At 39.4% G+C, this 26,904-nt stretch overlaps 1 protein-coding gene across 1 annotated transcript in view; it reads right to left on the reverse strand.

Moving 5' to 3' along the window:
- CACNG7 (calcium voltage-gated channel auxiliary subunit gamma 7) overlaps positions 1–26,904 on the reverse strand; it is an 878,616-nt gene that overhangs the window by 358,647 nt on the left and 493,065 nt on the right. The window contains exon 3 of the mRNA XM_044080451.1: positions 4,914–5,054. Within this exon, the coding sequence (XP_043936386.1) occupies positions 4,914–5,054 (141 nt within the window). The remainder of the gene's footprint in view (positions 1–4,913; positions 5,055–26,904) is intronic.

Here is a 26,904-nt window from a genome sequence, read left to right on the forward strand (position 1 = left end):
TATGAAACAGTCCAATCATATATGGACACACATATACATAAATATATATATATATATATATATATATATATATATATATATATATATATATAGATAGCTCTCTCTCTCTCTCTATATATATATATATATATATATATATATAGATAGAGAGATAGATATGTACTTTAGACTATAAAATGACGGGGGTTAATATCATGATCCATGGTGTTCAGCAAAGAGGTGGATGGATTATGTGAGAGAAGATCTGTGACTGTCAGGCATGAATGCCCAAGAAGGCAGGTGTGTGGCACTGAAGTGAGAGAGATGACGACAGTTAACAGGATACCCCGACCCCATGTAGACAAATGGGAAAACGGCAGTTGATAATGATGATGATGATGGTGGTGGATATCATGGTTTAAGGGGTTGCATATTCTGTAATTTAAAACTGCAAATAGTAATATAGGGCTATATGGAATGCTTGGTTAAATATTTTACCAAAGTATGTGATACTACACGTGAAAGCAATAGTGATGAAACTGAAACATTTATTTGTCATGTTTGTCATTTATTTGATTAGAAAAGTAGATATGAATGATCACAATCTGTTTCATAAGGAGTGAGATATTTGAAATGCAATTAAAAATACATTTTTATTATTGCAGAAATGGTGGGGTGAAAAATTAGGTTTACAAAAACAAAATCACAATATATAATATACCACCACAAAAATACTGATGCTAATTCTGAAACATGAAAATTCCAAACAGACAATATTGCAAAAATACAAATCTTGTATTAAACTAATCTCAAAAACTGATGACCAGTATCTTCATAAGATTAAATAAAAAAATTAAATAAAACAAGATGAAAAACAAACAAAACAAAACTTAACAATGCTATCAGACAGGGTGGGACAGTGATATAATGAGTAAGGTGTTTACATGCACAAGGTGCAGGGTTTGATTCTCATATGGGGTAATTGGCTAGGCATATAATGGCCCACAAGGGAAGTTAGCCTAATACTAATCGATGAACCTATACACTAATCTTTGAACATAATTCCTGTCACTGATAATGAGTGTTTTTATTTTATTTATTTATTTTTTGGAAAGTAAGGTGCATGTTTTGAGTCAGGAATACTAATAGGGTTAAGCTTTGCATATATGAGTAAGAATGGACCCCATGTTAGGGGAGCTCCACTTCTCACCCCCCCCCCCGTAAATTTTATATATATATATATATATATCAACTTTATTGTCATGCCACAATAAAGAAACAGGTAAAAAAAAATCAGAAAACACTATGTCAGCTACTATACTACAACTCATTTATTTATTGTGTTTACAAGGAAAGTCTTGGCACAAGTTCCATTTTCAGTGTAGGCCCAGGAAGAGAATCTCTACATAAGATACATATTTGTAATAAACAACAATAAAATCTTAAATATTTTAAGCATTCCTTTGCAGGTAATATTGACACAAACAGTAAAGGTACGTATCGTATTCTTTAGAAGTTATATTATTTTGCATAGGTCAAAGACATCTTAATATGTAATAGGTGGAGACAGAACAGGAATGATAATGCACATAGGTGCAGCATATTTATATTACCATTATGAGGTAGGATGTTACTAGAGCAGGAACAGAAAATAGAGACGAATGAAGGGTGCAAGTAGAAATAGATCAAGAAAAATATAAGTAGAAAATGTTTTGATTGTGGAGAGGCTGAGATCACAGTGGATAGATAAGATAATGAGGTGTGTAAAGATGAGATATTAGGAGAATTAAAAATATCGGTTAGTTGGAGGAGCAGTACTGGGGATGAAAGAGCCAGGTGAAAAAGCCAGGGTGATTGATAGAGAGATTGGCAATGGAAAAGAAACAGAAAGAACAGTGGGTTTATTCAGGATGGAATCATGAGCACAGCCACAAAGTTAAGGTTTGTTTAGGTTGTATTTAAAACGAGCGATGATGTCTTTTTTAGGATGGATGGGATGGAGTTCCAGCACTTAATCATATAAGTTGAGTAAAGTGAGTCACAAGCATTGCTATAAGACTTGGTCCAGGTCAGAAGATATTTGTTCTGTGAGCGGAGATTCCTAGGAGAGAAGTAGCATTCGAGGATGTTTTGTAGTGATGGGCAGGTGTTAGGTTTGTGTATTATTTTGTGGGCACTAAGCAGCTGGAAGGCATAAGGTAATTATGTAGTTCATGCCAGTGTAGGTGCTTCAGTGCTAGCCACTGGTGTGAATAGTTTTATATGTTGGATACAAACTTAGCTTTTTAATTGCCAAACCTGTAGTTTATTTTTCTACTCCCAGGGAGGGTGGCCAAATGCTTAAGGTGTTTGCCTCACAAACACAAGGTGCAGAGTTTGAGTCTCACAAGGGATAATTGGCTAGGCTTAAAATGGCTCGCAAGAGCAGTTAGCTTAGTACTAACCTATGAACCTATGAACCTCTACTGCACAGTGAAGGTTAGTCGGCTTTGGTGCTGCCTAAGGAAGTCAGAGGAGAGGAAAAATGTTGTAAAATAATTCCTAGAGGATTCAATGGGAAAGGCTTTGTTTCTGCACAGGAATTTCAACTTTTGGTAGATTTTTTATGACTTGAGTGATGTGTTTACCAAAGTTTGTTATCATCAGTTACGACACCAAGTAGTTTTGTGCTGGAAACTGTTTCAAATGAGGTATTATTTGTCAATGTGATGTAGAACGATTCTTTCTGTGCTGACAGAGATTTGGGTAAAAATAAAATTAAATATAGTTAGTAGTCATCTAGTCAGGCCTCAAATGAGGAAAAGGAGTCCAGGGTTATCTTGTGGGGTAGAGGCAGACTTGGTGCAGAACATATCTCTGTGGTATCATCTGAGTATTGTACTATGGAGACATTTTTGGTATGCTTCTGAAGATTATTAGTGACAATGTTGAATACTAAAGGCTCTAGAACAGTTCACAATGGTACATCAACAGAGACAGACAGATAGAAAGAGGTAGAGATTTTGTTTCCATTTTACAGCCTGGATCTGTTGTTGAGATAGCTGTGGAACCAGATAAGGGATTGATGGGAGAGTCTTAGGGACAATGGTTCATGGAGCAAGCATTGGTGTTAAACTATGTCAAATACTTTACTTCATAAATCAAAGCATTACAACCTCTTGGGAGGTCCGTGAGGAATTTAAAAGCATTGCTGTGAATTTCACAGTAACTCCTCATCACAAATCCATTAATAGACTGTAGGTACACATAAACAGATACATATTCTCAGTGTGGGCCATAGGTTAAACAAGTTTATTGTTCTGGCGCCTGTACTTCTTGACTACTTTATAAAATGGATTCAGGATTGAGCTTCTATAAACATGCATTATTGACCATCTGAAAGTTTTCTCAGGGCTTTTAAATTCCTCGTTGACTTCCCAAGGAGTTATACGGCCTATCTTTGTGAAACATTTCTCATCAGATTTTCACTAAAAAGACCTGTGCCATCTTGGGATCTCTGTTTTGTGCTACAGAAGTGCATCTGACCACACTCGTTACCATGACTTCAGTACAACAACGTTCTGAGCATCAAGCCTTGCGTATTGATTCTTCTTATTTGTTTCTTCTCGAAGGTTATATAGCTCTGCAAACTCTCCACCCTTTGTTCCCTAAGGATTCAAACAGCCCAGTCTTAATCAATAGGGTTTTTTCTTAATTATGCCAAGAGCAGCAACTGTTATACTGCATGGATATACACAGACAATTTTTATCTTTAAAGATCTATAGATCACAGGTGGAACCCAATTTCTTCTGCTGCACACTATACCCTTTGCTTGCAGTGGGGGTAGACATTACAGATGAAGGACCACCCTCCTTTTCCTTTCTGCATGTCTAGAAGTTCTGCTTAAGACTCTTGCAACTCATCTATTAGACTTAAAATAAATCTAGGTGACATGTGAAGACATCTGTGGCTTGGCATGCTCTTTTTCCTATGTGAGTATAAGGAAGGAAAACCATGGGATGACAGCACTGGTAAAGTCCATGAATAGATCACTTATGTTTTTACTTGCATTACCTGATTTTTCATTGGGCTGTAATTCAGCTATTTCTTTCTGCTAGACATGTACTTTTTGGAGATCTTTTGGTTTCCACTCAGATTAGTAAGCCTGGAGGTATGAATTACAGGAAGAGGAGACTGGTATGGTCCTATCATATATGAACATTATGGGGTTAGCATAATCATAGATGTGAAGGACCATCTCCATTTGCTGTATAATCCCAGCATCCTTCTACCTGCCTCAGTCAAGGATTGTGATCCTGATTCTGAAGTCCCGTGCCTGATGTTGAAGAGAAATTAGTTAAATTTAATTTGTTTAAGTATTTAGGATCCAAGTAATAATACGGACATTTATATAACTGATAGCCATTTAGCTTTAGTGAGTACAGTAGAGTGGAGTTTCCTCTTGGGGCTACTGTGGTGAACCAGCAAATAACATGTGCAGTGGTTTGCAAATGGTTCTTTGGTACTGCAAATAAGATAGGAAGGTTGTATTCTAAAACTCCACTAGATAAATTCATAACATGTCTCACCCTTTTTATGGGCATATCACTAAAAGTGGTTAGTTTGACCATTCTCTGAGAAATCTCAGCTTATAAAACAACTTGACATCTTAACTTGTTGCCTTTTTGGGCTTTCTGTGTGACCTTTGTACCATTTGCCTTAATTGTTGTGTGTAATATTTCATAATTACCTTAATTTTAAGGGTGTTTACATATTTCTTAGAAATGTGTAGCAGATGACTTGTTTTGGGATCATAGTAAGATAAGTTGCAGAAAGAACTTACAAAGAAGCCAAAGAGACAGTTTATCAATGTAAAGAGATGGACATGAAACACACCACTAAACAAAGTCAGGAAAACATTAAATACACCTCTCATAATATTAAAATGACTTACCAGAAAGTATGAAAAATATTCCAGATACAAAAGCCAGTATTGTTCTTTGAGGACGAATGTGCCCAATGTTGCTAATGACAAAAGCAGTGAAGACGAATAAGAGACTGACCATTGGAAATGGAGTTGCAGTGCGGACCATCTCTGTAAGGAAGAGAAATAGACAGATTATTTATGCTTAAGTACTAGCTCTTCAAGTATACCTAAAGATTACTTCAGCTTATGTACTAAAATTCCAAATATATCCCTGAAGATTCTTATACAGTACTGGTAGAAACAATAAATAATTTGCGTAAGTAATAATGGTCCCAATGCAATAAGACGCTGTTACAAAAAATAAATCACTTCTTCTTAAGTACTAAAGTTCTAAATATACCTAAAGCTTGTCATAGAGCACTAGTGTATAAGATGGTTTGCTATCATAAATTTGAAAATCAGAACAAAACGTGTCTGCATTTTCGAATTTATACATCGGAAATGAACATTTCCGAATTTTCCTAAAGTCGAAAACAGCTGTGTATTGTCAGCACTCCCACCCGTCCCGTAACTACCTACCTAACCAGCCTAAACACACAGTTATGCAGGGGGGCAAGCTCCCCTGCAGCCCCCCTGTGGGGGGCTGCGCCCCCCACCCCCCCAACTTAATATTCCAACTCCGAGATCGCACTACAGTGAGGAAAGGGACGTATTTCCCTAACCGCACTGTACCGCGATCCCCTCACATGAGCTAACGTTAGAATTGCGAATGCACAGTCCATTCGCAATGGTAACGTTCGCTCACATCACCTGCCAAAATATGAAGTATTCGAACATCTGTTGTTCGAATACTTCATAGCCGTGTAGGTACACGTCGGCATTGTGATAGTAAACCGTATAAGATACCTACTTTTAGGGTCTCAGTCATCATACTGCTACAAAGTGAGGTCATCTTTCACTATAACAGATATATTCTGACTTCACAAAACAGTGCTGCAATACATATTTATAGCATATTTGATTTGTTGGCTTTTGTTTAAAACATGACTGTACTAGCAAGAAAAAGTAATTATTTTAGTTGTAAACCTTGTAACAAGCAAACACTGAGAGCACAGAATTCATTACAGAGAAAAACAGTGACCCAACCTGGCTAAAAATAATCAGATTATTAATAACAAAAAGAAACCAAAAGTGTTCATACCTTTAAAAAGTGACAAAATAAAAAAAAACACTCCAGGAGGCTGTCAAGTTATATCCAAAGTAAGACCAAACTAAAGAAAAGTAGCTGTGTTACAGAAGGCTACCCCACTGGTGGACAAAGAGTGAATGCTTGAGCTTTAGTTCTTTAGTTGACCAAGGTCTAACTTGTCTAGCAGAGTTCCTCCATAGGAAATCACTGCTGGCAAAATGGGCCAGCAGTAATGTCCCATTTGAGGGAATGTCCCCTTTCTTCGAATTGGTATAACCATGAAGCCGTTATATAAAAGTTCATGGGTGGAGGAAGCTCACCTACCACATCATGGGGCATAGGGGGTCATGGTCACCGGCAAAAAATATTTACAAATTTTTTATTGGCCTTTTTTCTGTGAATGCTGTTCTGGTATTTCGATCGTTGGTGCCTTGAATTACTTCATAGTGGAAGCATTACGGATACCAATGAACAATGACTGCTGAAAAAAGAAATACTTAATATCAAGAGAAACAGCACTAAGTTTTCAATGAAATGTGAATGTACAATAGTTATTTTTAGGGGGAAAGGATAACATTTTGAAGTTCTTTAGGTAAAAATGCCTAAATAAGTTTCATTGACTGGGGTATTGAGTGGATGGACATCAGCAGATCTAAAGTTATAACATAATTGAGACTAGTTATGTATCTGAAAACAGTAGCTAGTGAGCCTGGGTTCTGACAGTACAGCGTGGAGAAAGCAAATCATTTGAAGAGTACTTGTTGATCCAGTTTACTTTGCCTTACAACTCATATGTGTGCACCAGTTTGGGCATAGCAAGTGCATTGTAGGAATAAAGCTGCTTGTGGGACCCATTTAATTAATACTTAGAGGGAGCTGCCTATATAGGCATGTAGATCTTAGGGCTACAACTGAATACTAAGATCATGACGTCTATGGCAGTTTTCAGACTAAACTTGTATGTTATGTCTGATTTTGAAACTAATAGCTGCAAGCTGTTAAAAAGTTTAACCTAAATGTTTCAAACTTGTGTTGCTGGTAAATGAAGAAGATAAAAAAGAAGGATCTTGAAGGCACTCATCATGGTATGTGTGAGAGGCTTTTACCAATGGCTGGTGAATATCCATTGTAATAACAGTACATAAGAACAGAGGGTATACACAGATATCAACCTGCTGTCACAATGCAATAATATTCTGGAGAGGGTGACTGGTAAATGAAGAGTCAGACTGTTAGAAAGTAAGATGGGACTTGAGCAGTTTGAATTCAGATCAAGATGCATCTGAGCTGACCTGGTGTTTTCAGTAAATGACATAATGGTGAAGACTATGAAGAAAAGAAAAGAGTCTAATTGGGCATTCCTAAATTTGCCAAAAACATGTAAAGGTATGTATTAAGGTCCCAAGAAAGCTCATTTGGTCAGTCTTGTGATGGTTTGAAGTCCCAGATACATTGGCAGTATTAGTGCAGGCTATGTTCAAGGACAACATAGCATAAGTATGAACAGTGTTCACCCTCTGAAAGGGGTGGGAGTGGGTATGTGTCCGACTTCGGTTCTGAGCCCATTCCTTTTCATACTAAGTATTGAACAATGCTATAACAAAGTTGCTAAATTTGCAAAATAATACCTCTTTCAGAACCCACCACTGTATAGCACTGAAAAGTCTAAATTGGTTAGAACTACCTCATCAACTAACATTTACACAGCTTCTTACACCTATAAAATTATCCAGCATCAATCTGCCTATCCATCACTAAAAAACATTCTACAGAATTACGTTCCCATTCGGTCATTGTGATCCAGTGAGTAAAAACTCCTGTCTGTCTACAAACCTATCACATCTGCTGGATATTATCTGTACTTGTAAAGGGTTGCTAAAGCTTAGAACTACTTACCTGTATCCATCAGGCCAATAACATCACTCCCATCTTTCAAAACCATTCTAAAAAACTTCCTAGCTAAAATCTGGCTCTGTTCTTGCTCAAATCCAGGGCACCATATTGCTAGATGTGAGCAAGTACCATTTCATTCCTCACATCTCCTTACTCTCCATTTTTCACTTAAATCCTTTCTTCTATCAGATTCTCTTCCCTGACTTTCTCTCTAAATATACTATAAGAATGTTTTCCCCTCACTTGATATTGCAGTTCCTGTTTGTATTAGACTAACTTACCTTTAATTTTTCTGCAAACTGTCTAAAATTTCTCTAAATATTAAATGATTGTCATATAACTTGTATCAATTCTTGACCAATGTTTTTATATTATGTCTATTTTTTATAATTATTTAAACTGCAGATGTCTTTGTTTTATTTTTGAACATTATAAAATTATTGTTCTTAAAATGTTTTATAATAATTTGGAACTTTTCTGCCTGGTCCTCAGTTGAAAAAGGGATTCTATGCAGTCTGACTTTCCCAGTAATCAAATGTTAATAAATAAAGAATGGGCTACTGGTTGGAGAGGAAATATGAAAAGAACTGCTGTATGCAGCTCATTAGCACTCCAAGAAAAATCTTGATTGGATGTGAGATAGGAAAGTCACCACGGGGATCACTTCTGTGGCTCTGTTCAACAGGGGCACAGGAACATAATTTTCATGGGTGGCAAAAGCCATGGTACCTTTTTGGCTAGGTTTATATAGGCCCTAGGGCCAATAGCCTAGTACCTACCTATGAACCTATAATGTGACATTTCAAGGAGACCCTGAACAGGAACATCCTCTAATGATAAAGGAATTGAAAATTAAAACTAATGGAACATAGGATGAAACTGAGTACAGGCAAGTCAGTGGCATATTGAGGAAATTAGACAAAGATTAGAATTGAGAAGCGTAGGAAAATAGAGGACCAATGTAATAGTTTCAAGAATCTAGGAGGTGTACTGGAGAGAAAGGAATTCTGAAAGTGGAAGTCAAGGTTATAATGATAGGCGGTGCAATCATATGACACAAAGTGTCTTGGCATTTGTGAGGGAGAAGGATGCCAAAGAAATGTGAAAGTAAGGTGCACCTAAAGTGACACATTCAAAGCTTCTGTAGGGCATAGAAATGTGGGCACTGAAGGCAGAAAAGCTGAAAAAGCTTGAGGCAATAGAGAGAATGAGCTTCAGATTGCTGCCAAAATGTACACTGTGAGGCAATCAAGACAATTCACTTGAGATGGATACCAGAATGTACACTGTGAGGCAATGGAGAAAATACACTTGAGATGGGTACCAGAATGGACACTGTGAGGCAATGAAAACAATTCGCTTGAGATGGGTACCAGAATGTACACTGTGAGGCAATGAAGACAATTCACTTGAGATGGGTACCAGAATGTACAATGTGAGGCAATGAAGACAATTCACTTGAGATTGGTACCAGAATGTACACTGTAGGGCAATGAAGACAATTCACTTGAGATGGGTACCAGAATGTACACTGTGAGGCAATGGAGACAATTCACTTGAGATGGGTACCAGAATGTACACTGTGAGGCAATGAAGACAATTCAATTGAGATGGGTACCAGAATGTACACTGTGAGGCAATGAAGACAATTCACTTGAGATGGGTACCAGAATGTACACTGTGGAGCAATGAAGACAATTCACTTGAGATGGGTACCAGAATGTACACTGTGAGGCAATGAAGACAATTCACATGAGATGGGTACCAGAATGTACACTGTGAGGCAATGAAGACAATTCACTTGAGATGGGTACCAGAATGTACACTGTGAGGCAATGGAGACAATTCACTTGAGATGGGTACCAGAATGTACACTGTGAGGCAATGAAGACAATTCAATTGAGATGGGTACCAGAATGTACACTGTGAGGCAATGAAGACAATTCACTTGAGATGGGTACCAGAATGTACACTGTGAGGCAATGAAGACAATTCACTTGAGATGGGAACCAGAATGTACACTGTGGGGCAACGGAGACAATTCACTTGAGATGGGTACCAGAATGTACACTGTGAGGCAATGAAGACAATTCACTTGAGATGGGTACCAGAATGTACACTGTGGGGCAATGGAGACAATTCACTTGAGATGGGTACCAGAATGTACACTGTGAGGCAATGAAGACAATTCACTTGAGATGGGTACCAGAATGTACACTGTGAGGCAATGAAGACAATTCACTTGAGATGGGTACCAGAATGTACACTGTGAGGCAATGAAGACAATTCACTTGAGTTGGGTACCAGAATGTACACTGTGGGGCAATGGAGACAATTCACTTGAGATGGGTACCAGAATGTACACTGTGACGCAATGGAGACATTTTCACTTGAGATGGGTACCAGAATGTACACTGTGGGGCAATGGAGACAATTCACTTGAGATGGGTACCAGAATGTACACTGTGAGGCAATGGAGACAATTCACTTGAGATGGGTACCAGAATGTACACTGTGAAGCAATGAAGACAATTCACTTGAGATGGGTACCAGAATGTACACTGTGAGGCAATGAAGACAATTCACTTGAGATGGGTACCAGAATGTACACTGTGGGGCAATGGAGACAATTCACTTGAGATGGGTACCAGAATGTACACTGTGAGGCAATGAAGACAATTCACTTGAGATGGGTACCAGAATGTACACTGTGAGGCAATGAAGACAATTCACTTGAGATGGGTAACAGAATGTACACTGTGAGGCAATGAAGACAATTCACTTGAGATGGGTACCAGAATGTACACTGTGAGGTAATGAAGACAATTCACTTGAGATGGGTACCAGAATGTACAATGTGGGGCAATGAGGACAATTCACTTGAGATGGGTACCAGAATGTACACTGTGAGGCAATGAAGACAATTCACTTGAGATGGGTACCAGAATGTACACTGTGGGGCAATGAAGACAATTCACTTGAGATGGGTACCAGAATGTACACTGTGAGGCAATGGAGACAATTCACTTGAGATGGGTACAGGAATGTACACTGTGGGGCAATGAAGACAATTCACTTGAGATTGGTACCAGAATGTACACTGTGGGGCAATGAAGACAATTCACTTGAGATGGGTACCAGAATGTACACTGTGGGGCAATGAAGACAATTCACTTGAGATGGGTACCAGAATGTACACTGTGGAGCAATGAAGACAATTCACTTGAGATGGGTACCAGAATGTACACTGTGAGGCAATGAAGACAATTCACTTGAGATGGGTACCAGAATGTACACTGTGAGGCAATGAAGACAATTCACTTGAGATGGGTACCAGAATGTACACTGTGAGGCAATGGAGACAATTCACTTGAGATGGGTACCAGAATGTACACTGTGAGGCAATGAAGACAATTCAGTTGAGATGGGTACCAGAATGTACACTGTGAGGCAATGAAGACAATTCACTTGAGATGAGTACCAGAATGTACACTGTGAGGCAATGAAGACAATTCACTTGAGATGGGTACCAGAATGTTCACTGTGAGGCAATGAAGACAATTCACTTGAGATGGGTACCAGAATGTACACTGTGAGGCAATGAAGACAATTCACTTGAGATGGGTACCAGAATGTACACTGTGAGGCAATGAAGACAATTCACTTGAGGTGGGTACCAGAATGTACACTGTGGGGCAATGGAGACAATTCACTTGAGATGGGTACCAGAATGTACACTGTGATGCAATGGAGACATTTTCACTTGAGATGGGTACCAGAATGTACACTGTGGGGCAATGGAGACAATTCACTTGAGATGGGTACCAGAATGTACACTGTGAAGCAATGAAGACAATTCACTTGAGATGGGTACCAGAATGTACACTGTGAGGCAATGGAGACAATTCACTTGAGATGGGTACCAGAATGTACACTGTGGGGCAATGGAGACAATTCACTTGAGATGGGTACCAGAATGTACACTGTGAGGCAATGAAGAGAATTCACTTGAGATGGGTACCGGAATGTACACTGTGAGGCAATGAAGACAATTCACTTGAGATGGGTACCAGAATGTTCACTGTGAGGCAATGAAGACAATTCACTTGAGATGGGTACCAGAATGTACACTGTGAGGCAATGAAGACAATTCACTTGAGATGGGTAACAGAATGTACACTGTGAGGCAATGAAGACAATTCACTTGAGATGGGTACCAGAATGTACACTGTGAGGCAATGGAGACAATTCACTTGAGATGGGTATAAGAATGTACAGTGTGGGGCAATGAAGACAATTCACTTGAGATGGGTACCAGAATGTACACTGTGAGGCAATGAAGACAATTCACTTGAGATGGGTACCAGAATGTACACTGTGGGGCAATGAAGACAATTCACTTGAGATGGGTACCAGAATGTACACTGTGAGGCAATGGAGCCAATTCACTTGAGATGGGTACAGGAATGTACACTGTGGGGCAATGAAGACAATTCGCTTGAGATGGGTAGCAGAATGTACACTGTGGGGCAATGAAGACAATTCACTTGAGCTGGGTAGCAGAATGTACACTGTGAGGCAGTGGAGACAATTCACTTGAGATGGGTACCAGAATGTACACTGTGACGCAATGGAGACATTTTCACTTGAGATGGGTACCAGAATGTACACTGTGGGGCAATGGAGACAATTCACTTGAGATGGGTACCAGAATGTACACTGTGAGGCAATGGAGACAATTCACTTGAGATGGGTACCAGAATGTACACTGTGAAGCAATGAAGACAATTCACTTGAGATGGGTACCAGAATGTACACTGTGAGGCAATGAAGACAATTCACTTGAGATGGGTACCAGAATGTACACTGTGGGGCAATGGAGACAATTCACTTGAGATGGGTACCAGAATGTACACTGTGAGGCAATGAAGACAATTCACTTGAGATGGGTACCAGAATGTACACTGTGAGGCAATGAAGACAATTCACTTGAGATGGGTAACAGAATGTACACTGTGAGGCAATGAAGACAATTCACTTGAGATGGGTACCAGAATGTACACTGTGAGGTAATGAAGACAATTCTCTTGAGATGGGTACCAGAATGTACAATGTGGGGCAATGAGGACAATTCACTTGAGATGGGTACCAGAATGTACACTGTGAGGCAATGAAGACAATTCACTTGAGATGGGTACCAGAATGTACACTGTGGGGCAATGAAGACAATTCACTTGAGATGGGTACCAGAATGTACACTGTGAGGCAATGGAGACAATTCACTTGAGATGGGTACAGGAATGTACACTGTGGGGCAATGAAGACAATTCACTTGAGATTGGTACCAGAATGTACACTGTGGGGCAATGAAGACAATTCACTTGAGATGGGTACCAGAATGTACACTGTGGGGCAATGAAGACAATTCACTTGAGATGGGTACCAGAATGTACACTGTGGAGCAATGAAGACAATTCACTTGATATGGGTACCATAATGTACACTGTGAGGCAATGAAGACAATTCACTTGAGATGGGTCCCAGAATGTACACTGTGAGGCAATGAAGACAATTCACTTGAGATGGGTACCAGAATGTACACTGTGGGGCAATGAAGACAATTCACTTGAGATGGGTACCAGAATGTACACTGTGAGGCAATGGAGACAATTCACTTGAGATGGGTACAGGAATGTACACTGTGGGGCAATGAAGACAATTCACTTGAGATTGGTACCAGAATGTACACTGTGGGGCAATGAAGACAATTCACTTGAGATGGGTACCAGAATGTACACTGTGGGGCAATGGAGACAATTCACTTGAGATGTGTACCAGAATGTACACTGTGGGGCAATGAAGACAATTCACTTGAGACTGGTACCAGAATGTACACTGTGGGGCAATGGAGACAATTCACTTGAGATGGGTACCAGAATGTACACTGTGAGGCAATGGAGACAATTCACTTGAGATGGGTATAAGAATGTACAGTGTGGGGCAATGAAGACAATTCACTTGAGATGGGTACCAGAATGTACACTGTGAGGCAATGGAGACAATTCTCTTGAGATGGGTACCAGAATATACAGTGTGGGGCAATGAAGACAATTCGCTTGAGATGGGTACCAGAATGTACACTGTGGGGCAATGAAGACAATTCACTTGAGATCGGTACCAGAATGTACACTGTGAGGCAATGGAGACAATTCACTTGAGATGGATACCAGAATGTACTCTGTGGGGCAATGAAGACAATTCACTTGAGATGGGTACCAGAATGTACACTGCGGGGCAATGAAGACAATTCACTTGAAATGGGTACCAGAATGTACACTGTGAGGCAATGAAGACAATTCACTTGAGATGGGTACCAGAATTTACACTGTGAGGCAATGAAGACAATTCACTTGAGATGGGTACCAGAATGTACACTGTGGGGCAATGAAGACAATTCACTTGAGATGGGTACCAGAATGTACACTGTGGGGCAATGAAGACAATTCACTTGAGATGGATACCAGAATATACACTATGGGGCAATGGAGACAATTCATTTGAGATGGGTACCAGAATGTACACTGTGAGGCAATGGAGACAATTCACTTGAGATGGGTATAAGAATGCACACCCTGAGGCAATGGAGACAGTGTCCTTGAGATGGATACCAGAATGTACACCATGAAGATGACAAAGAAATGAGAATAACAGAGTGTGAGTCAAAGCACTCTTAAAGGACAAGAAAATTAGATTATGGTGATTCAGTCACGTTGAGAAAAACAGTGCATACTTTGCTAAAACAGATTAGGAGGAAGCAGGAAATAGGTAAAAAAAGATGAGGACATTCAGCCAAGACATGGATGGATTGTATCAGAGAAGAACTGTGGCAATCAGGCATGACTGTTGTAGAAAGGAGGAGAGTGACATCAGATTAAAAGAAGTAGAGACTGTTGATGTAACCCAGTAGAAAACATGACATGGTGATGAAGATGAAATGGATTAGTGGTTTTTGTTAGCCTTGTGGCAAATCTATACAATGTAAATCTGTGTGGTGTGTGTGCATTTATGTGTGTATGTGTCTGCATGTATGTGTGCACCTGTGTGTCTGTACACACACACACACACACACACACACACACACACACACACACACACACACACACACACACACAAACACACAAACACACACACACACACAAACAATGGACAAACAAAATACACAGATATCTATCTGTAAGTTAACCTATTCTTCACATCTAATAGCACGAAAAACTTTTTTTAAATTAACTAAAATTGCTTGCAACAGCTGGGCGTGGGTCAGCCCTGTTTCTATGCACTGTTGAGATTACTGCACTGCTTTAAGCACAAGTTGAATATCCCTTTAGAAACAAGATTAAATAGTATTTTCCAATTTGCCTACGAAAGGCTGCAGCATCTGGCTTAGCACTTTAGCATATAAATTTACATCCATGTTGATGATAAAATGGTTCTATAACTGTCTGAAACATGGACATCATTTTTTGGTTTGAGTAACACTAAAAACAAGATTGTAGAACCAGAAGGACATCTCTGCAACTGTGTATATCTCAGCAAAGAAGGCATATGGTTAACTAAGAAATAGAAACTTACACCATCCTAGGGCTAGAGGCATAGCTAGGGTGGGGGCTGGGTGCAAAGTGTTAGGGACCATGATCAGCAGGTGCCAATCGATCTTAACTGCATTATTGGCATATTGCATTTGCAGTCATGACAAAAAAAGTTCAGTGCTCCATATGTGTCATAAACTGTAAGAGCAGCTTGTTACAAATGTAGCAAAGGTACATAGGAACTTTTTTATTGTGCGTTTGTGTTGAAGGCTGAACCTTTTTTTCCCTCCTCATCAAGTACTGACGACAAATAGCAGATCTGGCTTGCTCCTTATATAAGGAACATTAGATTAGGCAATAGACCTTTTTTTTTGTTTTCCCCTCAAATTATAGTCAACTGGGGGATGGTAATGGGTGCTAGAATACCTAGTGATACCTCTGTGCATTACCTGTCTTACTTCTGCCTAACTTATGGGATCTGCCAGTTAGTTATAAGGCCTCTGAAAAAAAAACTCTGGTTACTCTAACCCTTGTAAAAGTTCATAAAATCTGTAATAATATCTTATCAGTCACTTAGGACTTCATCTCTGTCACACTATTTTCAAAACTTGTTTTTCGCACCACTTCTTTTGTAATCTGAAAGCCGAAAGGTACATTTCTTTGTTTAACAACGTCCAAGACTGGAGTGCCACACAATGGAAGTGTCTTACAGCTATTTTTTAAGGTATTCAGCTCTTAGTTCTTTAAGCAAACTTTTCATTCACCCTTTATTCCTTTGCAGGCTTTAAGAAATGGAAAAATAATCTGTAACCAAGCAGTGTTGAGAACTTAGAAGGCAAAAACTTTAGTAAAGAAACCACTGAAGTACCACAGGAACTGGAATGCAATGCTGAAACCAACACAGTAAAAACGGTGACTATTTAACGCTTTCAGCCCAGCACTTTATTAACTTTAAACTTCATCAGAATAGTTCCATTAAAATATCATTACATATTTAAACTTTAAAAGCCTACCAAAAATTTAAATATCAACCAATAAAATAAGTAAGAAAAATCACATGATGAGTTTCTACCAATAAAAAAAGAAACTTTCATTCATTCATAACTTAGGAAGGCAGTATCTGTATAAAAATCCTCCTAAAATACAGTTCCCTAAATGTTAAAACTAATACTACACTATTCTAAATTTTAACAAACATTTAATATTAATTGTTTTATTGAGGCCAGGGAATTTATCAGCACATAATTTTGTTGTGTCTTTCGGCTTTTCCCTTCAACCAAGGTACGCCCATTCATGCATGTCGCCACACAGAAGACACTTTAGCTGAGAATCGAACAGGACAACGTCTTACTGTGAGGCGACAATGCTACCGCAGCACCACCACCGCAGTTAGAATTTATCAGCACATAAAATTTGCTATATCAGTTCTCAGGCCTCTTAAACTGTATTACATCCATTAGTAAACCTCTCTAAATTAATTTCTTTGAGGACAAAGAATTGAAGCTTCCTAAAATGGTCACATTGAATACTATGCCTAGCCAAGGCATTTAAAGTGTCCTTACATTTAATTGCATTTCTATGTTCTCTAACACATAGTTCCCTAGTGCTTTTACCAACATAAAATTGAGAACAAATCTCCTTAACCAATCTTGAAAGCAAGGAAACTTAAGAAATGAACTGTAATATTTTGTTGGTCTGTTCTTATTTATGACAGCTTTTGATATAAGGGGTTATGTATTTTTACATTTAATTGTGATCGTTTTGTTTGATTAATTATTTCTTCTTTATTTTGATGGGTTGATTGAATAATTAATATGAATGTTGAAACTATTTTATATACTTTTAGTGTTACTTGGTATTGTGGTATGATGAAGCAATATCGTTATTGTGAAAACGCTTACCATTCTTTTATTAAAGCCTAGTTTTGTTTTTATATTGTTGGTACATTTCCCCAGCTGTGTTACTGTACAGATTTTTATTTTTCTGGTGATTTGTTTTTACCATACAGTTCTTTGCCAGAGTGTCTGCTTCCACTGCATTTGCTAAGGTTTTACATTAGCATGAATTTTCTGAAGGGTATGAAGTTTGAAACTCAGGTGGCTGTCATTATTTTCTGACTTCAGTCTCTAATGATTTGCCAGAAAACTACAATTTTATGAAAAATAGCCCCAAAATAGGCAACAATCTGCACATTCTGCAAAAAATCTGTACAGTTGAGAGGTATGCATGGGATCTTTTAGTTCTCCTTCTGTCTTTATGTGCCTTCCAGAGTATTAGATTTATCAAAAATAGCTTCCCTACCCTTGGTCAACTATAAACTAGTTGAGGTTACAGCTCAGCTGGTACACTTCCAGGAGCTGCAACTAATCAGTCATAGTTCACAACGAAGAGTCACTACTGAAATTGTTAATGTTAGTGTACAAGCAGTAATATGCATTTCTCAGGCTTTTCAGTACTCTTCACATTTGTGAGACTATGTAGATAATATATAAATGTATGTCTGGGGGGAGTCAAATCCCCTTTACCTGAGGTGCAAGAATCCCAAGCAAAAGTCACGTGATTTTTTTTAATTTTTTTTTTTCATGTAATAGAAACTTTGATTAGATGCAGCTCAGTGTGACTTATTGGGATTGTCTAACAATGAATATTGAAGCACACTGGAAAACACCTTTGTAATAATAAGTTAATTAGCAAACTTTATCACCACCATGGGCTGCCTCAGATATGGAAAATGTTAATGCCCCCACTCCTTCTGACAAACTTACAGCTGAAGTGTTCAGACACTAACATGTTTCTGACTCATTCAGTTGTTGTGAATGTTTTGTTGGTGTAGAGGCTACTCTTTCTGTAAAAGCTATTTTGGCTGCCATTTTTTAACTGTGCCAAACTGACCATTATGAGCATATTCATTTTTGCTTTGTCTGTAAACATTTCTGATGCAAAAACACTGTTCTTCATTGCTTTCTTCCATTTTGGATGTATCATGCTGTTGTGAATTTGTTTCCCTTATGACTTATTCTGCCATAATGTTTGTTACATGGCCAAATGCCTAGGGGAGACCTAGGAACAAAGGTAGAGAGCAATCCAAACTTCAACCACCAAGCTTCCTCTGTGGTAAGGAAAGCATTGTATGTTGTGCACCTCATAAGTAAGGGCATTGCATCCAGGTCTACTTATGTTACAGCCCCACTGTACTCGACCCTTATCAGACCACTAATAGAGTACAATGCTGCCATTTGCACCTGCAGCAGCTGGAGAGACCACAGAAGTCCCTCACCAAGACAATAACAAGGTTTCCAAACCATGACGTATGTGGATAGACTAAAAGCTCTGTCACTGTACTCGGCATCATATAGGCTGCTGAAAGGAGACTTGTGCCTGGCCTACAGGGCATTCTCTGACCCTGCCCTGATGGATATGCTTCACATACACAAATCTAATGGCACAAGAGTCACTCATTCTAGAGATCTTAACCTCACCTGTGACATTAAGAAAAAATACTGGAGAGACAAATATGTCTCTCAGATACTGCCACTCCTCTGGAACAAACTTAGAGTTCATGTGAAGCAGAGTTCATCATGCTGATGATAAAATGGCTCTACAACTGTCTGAAACATGGACATAATTTTCTGTTTTGAGTAACACGGAAATCAAGATTGTAGAACCAGAACATCTCTGCAACTGTATGCATCTCAGCAAAGAAGGCATATGATTAGGAAGTAATGAAACTTTGACAAATGGATGTGAGACCTCAGATTCACCCTGTGGGTGGCACGCACATCCCTCATGGACAGGGGGGAGTCAGTGTTGACCATAGACTAGCTCTGCAAAATACATTCTCTTAATAAGGAAAGATGGTGCAACTTGGGATTAATATGGCTAGTCTTGTAAGGGCTCTAGGGCTGCTTGCCTAGTAACCTCCTATAAACCTATGAACCTATAAGGATGGTGAAGGCATCGCTTATGACAAAATAAATAATGTTTTTACTAGGGTAAGAATGACAAAAGTTTTATAAGGTGACAGACTATGTGCATTCTGGTTCATATGTTACTTTACTGAGTCTGTTAATATGACTAGTAAAGCAAGAAGAATCCATTAACAAAACAAGCTGGTTAAACAGGTAGATAATCTCAGTATGCCACAGAAAAGGGAACAGTACATCTTCCACAAAAGGAACATGCTCCAGCCGGCATGGATGGTGAAGGTATTGCCTTAACTGTAATAACACTAATGTTAAACACATTTTTTTCTGGAAGCAATTAGCAAGCAGCAGATGACAGCAGCATCTATTTCTGGGACTGGATAAGGAATGACTAGGCTTGTGTAACGCAAAGGATATCTGCATATGAACTCATCTTAGAAGAAAGAGATCAAGTAAGAAAATTAAATTAGAAAGTGGGATAAAAAATGTATTGTTGTACTATACATGTTACATGGCAGGGTTGACAACCCTCCAAAAATGTTAACTGATAACTGTGAAGAAATTTTTGCACAGACATATCTTTAATGACAATTTAAAAAGGCCACACATATTTCATAGTCACAAATTTCCCACCTTTCTTCATTAATCAGTAATGTCAGAATATTCCAATATCCAGTTCCATGAATTTAGTTAATGCCCATACAATTCCTTAAATTGACTTCAAGTTGTAGTTTAATGGTTTGTTATCAAACAGAACACACCCAATGAGAATAGGTTCATAGGTGTGTATTAGGCTAATGGACCTAGAGCTTTTACAAGCCTAGTCCATAGAAGTGCCCTGGCATCATGCTGTCTGACGTTAGTTCCCAGTGCCTCGATCAAGTAGAGTTGATCCCTGGGGTGAACTTTCTAGTTCCCATCCACTCATCAAGATTTCTCTTGAAGAGGGCCAGTGAGGTGCTCTGCTTGACATGTATGGGAAGTCTATTTCAGAGCATGGGCAATCTCTGGGTTATGAACCTGTCCCTCCAGCATTTCCTGTTGATTGTGGTAATGAGGGTAAGGTCTCTAGAGTGTGTGGTGCAGAGGGATTGGAATTTCTTTAGATGTAGCATTTCTAACAGAGCAGGGTCAGACATGCCTTTGTAAGTCAAGCAGAGATCACCTCTTAGCAGACAATATGAGACAGAGAATAGCTGGAGTTTTTTTTGAGTCTGCCCATGTAAGACATGTGTTTAAGGCCTAGGATCCTGTTCATGAGGTACTTTTGTGGCCTTTCCAGCTGTTGCATGTGTCTAGTAAGGTATATGCCAAATGGGGCATTATACGTGATTACTGGCCTAATGAGGGAAGAATAGATAGAGATGATCTCTTTCATCCTGGATGCAAAACCCTCGATAATGAGATGTGCCACAAAGAAGGACTTTCTGACCACAGTGGCAATGTGGTGGTCAAAGGAGAGGTTACTGTCAACCTGTGTCCCCAGAGCTGTTATAACGCCTTCAGTGTTCAGTGGGCTCCCATCAATGTGGTAATTAGTGGGAACTGGGTTTTTCCCAAAGGGAATGACAACACATTTTTTTGGCATTAAGCTTAAGGCCATGGTTTTGACACCAGTCATTGGTCTCAGTGAGGCCTTTCTGTAGGATGTCTACATCACTTGGGGAGTTAATAATGGCTCCCAGCTTGGAGTTATCTGCAAACTTGGTCAGCCAGAGTCCCTCTGTGTTGGCCTAGACTTCTGAGAAGCAGATGCTAAACAGGAGAGGACCCAGGACTGATCCCTGTGGTACTTCACTCATGACTAGTCGGCAGTCTGACTTGGAGTCTGCTACTTTCACACTGTGGGTTCTATCTGTAAGCCAATTTGCAACCCACCTAGTGATATAGGGGTTGATGCCTAGTTTGGTGAGTTTATCAATAATTCCTGTGTGGGGAATGGTATCAAAGGCATTAGCCAGATCGAGGTAGGCTGTATGAACTGCCTTGGCCTAATCCACAGCTCTGGTGACTGACTCAAAGAAGTCAACCAGGTTGAGCAGGCATGATCTACCTTTCACAAAACCAAATTGCGTGGGATCTAGAGTTTGGAGATTTCCTATATCCTTGTTAATTAGGTCCATAATGATGTGCTCCATAGCTTTACATGTCAGACTTGTCAGGCTAATGGGGCAACAATTCCCAGGGTCTGTAGTCGCTCCTCCTTTATGAAAAGGAATTTTTATTTTTTATTTTTTTATTTATTTAACATTTGTTGACCGGGAAAGTCCGACTAGGTTCCACAGAGCCTGTTTTCAGCGGAAGCTCGGGGAGAAATGCACCAGATGCATGTCTTTGGAATGTGGGAGGAAACCGGAGGAAACCCACGCAAACACAGGGAGAACATGCAAACTCCACACAGAAGGCACCCCAGCTGAGAATCGAACCTGAGAACCTCTTGCTGTGAGGTGATAACGTTAACCGCTGCACCACTGTGCCGCCCCGTATGACTGTAGCAATGCACCATTCGGAAGAGACAAAGCCTGAGGTGAGGCTGGGAATGAACAGGGCACATAGATTTGGTGCCAGTTCACTTTGTAGCTCATGCAGAACACATCCATGGATATTGTTGGGTCCCATGAAAGCTGTATTCTTGGCCTTGGACAATGAAGCTTTACCCTGTGCTGCAGTAATGCTGGGTGCCTGGCATTCCTTTGGTATTGTGATAGGCCTTTGAGGGGGGAGGGGTAAAGTTGGCACTGAATCTGTCGGCCAGTATGCTGGCAATATCTGTTGGCTCAGTATAGGAGGTACCATTGTGCATTGTGCCCAGAGCAAACCTGGGTATTGCTGTGGAGATTCTTGATATAACTATAGAAGGCTGTGTGGTTGTTTTAGTGTCTGCTGCAATTCTGCCTTCATATCTGGCTTTACAGGTTTTGATGAGGGATCTCAACTTTTTGTTGAGGCTACTAAGGAAGTTTTTCCAGTCTTGGGACTTCCCCTTTTTCTGCAACAGTTTCTTCCTTCTGTTGTAGAGTTTATTAATGGCAGGGGACTACCAGATTAGTGTCCTTTTTTTGGAGGAGAGCATCTTGGTTCTGTTTGGTATGCCTAGTTCTATCAATTTATGTGCGTGTTTATACAGTACATTGGTGTATGACTTGGCAGTCATGCATCTATTTTCCATTGACATAGGTGCTGTGAAGTTAGCCACCTCTGTTTTTAGGAGCCCAAAGTCAGCTTTGGAGAAGTTTTTCATGGTGGTTACCTTTGCAGGGGTTGTGGGTGTGATGTGGATTTTCATGGTAATTAGTTTGTGGTCGGAACTAACCAGGGAGGAATTGACTATTGGTGTAGAGCAACAGTTGCCCATGTTAGTAATAACCAGGTCAAGGATGTTGCTTTCTCTAGTGAGGGTAAGAATGAGCTGGCCCAGGGCATTGGATTTGATGAATTCCAGGAAGTGTTGGGCCAGTGTATTGGTGCATAAGTAGTTTTCTCAGTTGATGGAGGGATAGTTGAAGTCACCTAGTATAAGAGTGTTGGGTCGGATGCTAATAGAGTCCTGGGTGCTTAGGAATGTGGAGTGAGATTCTTGGGACATGGTTGGGGACCTATAGCAAGCTATGACCCAATGTTAGTTGTACCTAAAGTATCTCAGATGCATTATGCTGGCCTACTAGTCTGGAGGTGTACATGTCCTTTATGAATATGGAGACACCACCACCTTTGGAGCTTTGGTCCATTTTCTGGGACCAAAAGGTGTGGATTAAGTTATAGCCTAGTATCACAGGGGTGCTTTCTGCTGCCTTAAAATAGGTCTCCATTACAGTACAAATGTCGATGTTCTCCATTTTGAGGAGTGCTTTGAGCAAGTTCATCTTGATTTTAGATGTCTAGCGTTGAGCAGCATGACCCTCAGACTGCATTTATTTATAGCTATTACGGTGGTAATTTGTTCTTTGGAACAATGCCTAATAAAGGCACTATAGGGGTGGCAAGAGCCTTAGCCAGTATCTAGAAAGCCAGAGGTGACAGATGCAGGCCATCTCTGGCAAAGCATCGGGGTCTGTCAATCATGTTATCCCAAGCAGACAGATACTGGATCAAATGTCACCCTATCCAAAAATGAAAATATAACTATAAGTATCCCTCAAGGATTTTGTCTTAGGCCTTCCCCACATTGGAATCTGTTTCACTGATGTAAAGACAAATGTTAATAACCTTTGGCTAACTAAATTGCAAATTATTGCAAGCTCACACTAAACTTCCCCTCAAATTCAGTAATACTCTAGTTAGGCTTTAGTCATACAAATTACTTTTGCAGCTATAAAGGTTTCTCCTTAAATGCAAAGGAATGTAGTTTAACGTAGCCACTTTTTGTAACACTAATGCATCTGAACTAACTCCCATGGACAGAATTTATCTTACCACGGGTCTATATCATATGAGTGAATCACACAAATTGTGAACGTTCATAATATCGAACGTACTGGACCTCGAACTTCCTATTGTGGGGGCTTTGCCCCCCATTACCCCCTGGTAAATATATATTTCAACTCCAAGATCACACTACAGTGAGGAAAGGGGAAATATCCCAGTCTTCACTGCACCGCAATCTCAGAAAAAGCACTTTGAGGTCCGGTACGTTCGATATTATGAGCGTTCGCAATTTGTGCAATTCACTTATATGATATTGACTCTCTTACCACTGCTACCATGACTAGGGATTTAGGGGTTTATAGATACAATGATTTTCTCTAAATCATCATACCTCTAATATTGTCAGAAAGTCATTCTTCCATTCCCATCTCATACTATGACCTTTTGTCCAGATCACAGTACATCTTAACTCTCCTGTTCTCTGCCCTGGTTTACCCCATCGTTGAAAAATTTTCTCCATTTGATGTGTATAACTTTAACAACTCTTCCTGATAAAAGGACTGTATTGATTTATAACTGGTTTACAGGCTAAAAACACTGTTCTTATGTTATGTGATTTATAGGTTCCTGTACATTGACATGTGCCTAAACTTCCAGGATACATCAAATGCTACTCTCAGAAACCTCCTTTTCTTAAGAAAAAACTCCTTGGTTAGTACCTATTCCATTTGTGTCAAAATATCAAAACATCACATTTGTGTATAAATTACTCGGTTCCCAATCACGTATGGATGATGCTTTCCTAAATATTAGGCAAATTAAAATCCAAATAATATTCAGAATTCAGTTAGATGAAATCTTACAAATTCATCCCAGGAGTCACTGGCTGCAAACTATAAATTATCACATTGTAGTCCTGCCTTTTCCTCACCTTTATCCAACTTTTCCTCTACCTTTCTTCTGTGCAGGGAATGTAGAGGATTAAGGTTATGACCTATTAATAAGCCATTTCTTGTAGTCCAAGGTTTGAGTCCATCAGCCTCCATTTGTTTACTGTGTGAGTCTGGGCAAGTCAATTAAGCAGACAGTCTGGGGCAATTGGAAAGATGGACAAGGCTCTCCAGTGGTCTGTTGCCCTATATGACTTAGTAGCTACTTATGAACCTAGCTGCTCATGAACCTGTATTCTTAGCTGGAAATATTCTGTCTAAATCTCTCACAGTAAGTCTAACTCCTATCATCATCTTCTGAACTGTCAGCTTGCCTTCAAGCTTTCGTTAACTATGCCTTTGTTGGCTAAGCCCCCAATGGTTGGCATACCACTGACTTAGTATAGATCTCTGAATCTATGAACTTACTGTGTCCTTCCTAAGTCTGTGCACACTGACACTATTGAAAATTGCCTTCTACTGGGGCAGCCAAGAAAACAGCTCACCAAAAGCAATCACAGCAGAAAACGACCAGCATGTAAAATGCATTTCAGATATTACATTTTCCCTATCTACACTAAAGAAGCTAAGATGGCAGCCTGAGTCATTTCGTCCACCTAGGCAGCAATAAAATATAACTAATAGTTTAAAATGTACCATTAGGCATCTGGTTAGTTTCCAGACAAGCCGGGTAGTAAAATTAGAAAAGCAAAAGTCAGAAAAAGCAAATAAAATGTTATTACTATGTTAGATGCAATGACAATGGACATTGCAGTCATAAAGATGGAATTAATACATGATACAGCCAAAGGGAAACAAGCTTAAAAGCATGGCAGTGAAACCGCAAAATAAAAATGAAATTGACAAAGAAAAATACAACCTCAAAAAGATGAGATAAATAATGAATGAGTAAGAATTCATTATTCAGTTAAAAAAAGATGACACAGACCGCAGGATATGGAGAGTGAGAGAATTTCGGAACTGATGGCTTGGAGGAGAAGGTAAAATTCCCTGAATCTCTAAACAGTATGCAAAACTGGGCAGATCCAATTACAGAAGATAACCAATAATAGGATGTAATATGTGATTAGATACATCGAGTAGGGAGGGTGACAGGTCAACAAATAGACACAAACAGCATTTGCTTGTGAAAATACACAACTTTGCTGTTAAGAGTCATGCATGAGTCTGGCAGCAAATCAAAATGAACTAATAATGGCTGGGAGAAAAATTTGACTAGTATTGAGTCTTGTCATTCTTGTCAACAGAGAAAGGGTGTGTTTGCTATGACTGTCCCATTGAGAAGAGCTGGGATGAGAGCAAAAAGGACTTGCCCTGCAATACTTAAAGTGACATGGCAATGTAGAGTACAATGATTCAAATCTGTAGACAGCTTTGCCTATTTTTATAAAGATATTAACAGGTGTAAAGAAATTGGGACATGTGGGGTCAAGTGGAAGTACCCAATTTATGGGGGCAAGGGCTGCCCAGACACAATTGAGGAATACTGGAGATATATACCCTTGCAGTACATATATCGTGTTCAACTATCAGAATGTCAATCATAGACGGGTTGTTGTCACAGAATATTTGAGAAGATTTTTCCACATGAACAATAATCAGCTCCACTTAAGTTGTCTCACCCATGGCTAAAGGTAGCAAGGAGAGTAGCAGCGTGGATGATAACATATGGGATCGTCCATCGATACAGGACAAAAAAAGAATAGAGGAACCGTAGGGACACAAGTGTTGCTGCAGAAGAAAATAAAGATTGAGAATTTTACAGATTTAAGGAAGTAGCACTCAAGTACCTAAAATCTGGTGTGAATGGAGCTATGAGGGTAGTTTTGTAGTGCACAGTTTATCCCATCGAATTCTCTTGTTTCTTTTGTTCATGTTTTATGGATGACTATGCTGATCTATGCTTTGAAATGTGTTAATGAGAGCTGGTGCCAAGAATGATTCAATGTCAAGAGAAAGTGGTCTCAGTCTAATATGGCGGAATCTCTTTACCTGCTGTTACTGCAACTACAATAAACAATATACACTCTAGCCTTTACTCTCCTTCTGTCCTGTGTGTCACTCTTCTCTTAACTCCTTCTGCCTAAGAATAAGAAGAAAAATAAAAAAATA

Source organism: Protopterus annectens, chromosome 1.part1 (assembly GCF_019279795.1).
Source record: "Protopterus annectens isolate FY-2018-M chromosome 1.part1, PAN1.0, whole genome shotgun sequence".
In the NCBI taxonomy this organism is placed as follows: Eukaryota; Metazoa; Chordata; order Ceratodontiformes; family Protopteridae; genus Protopterus; species Protopterus annectens.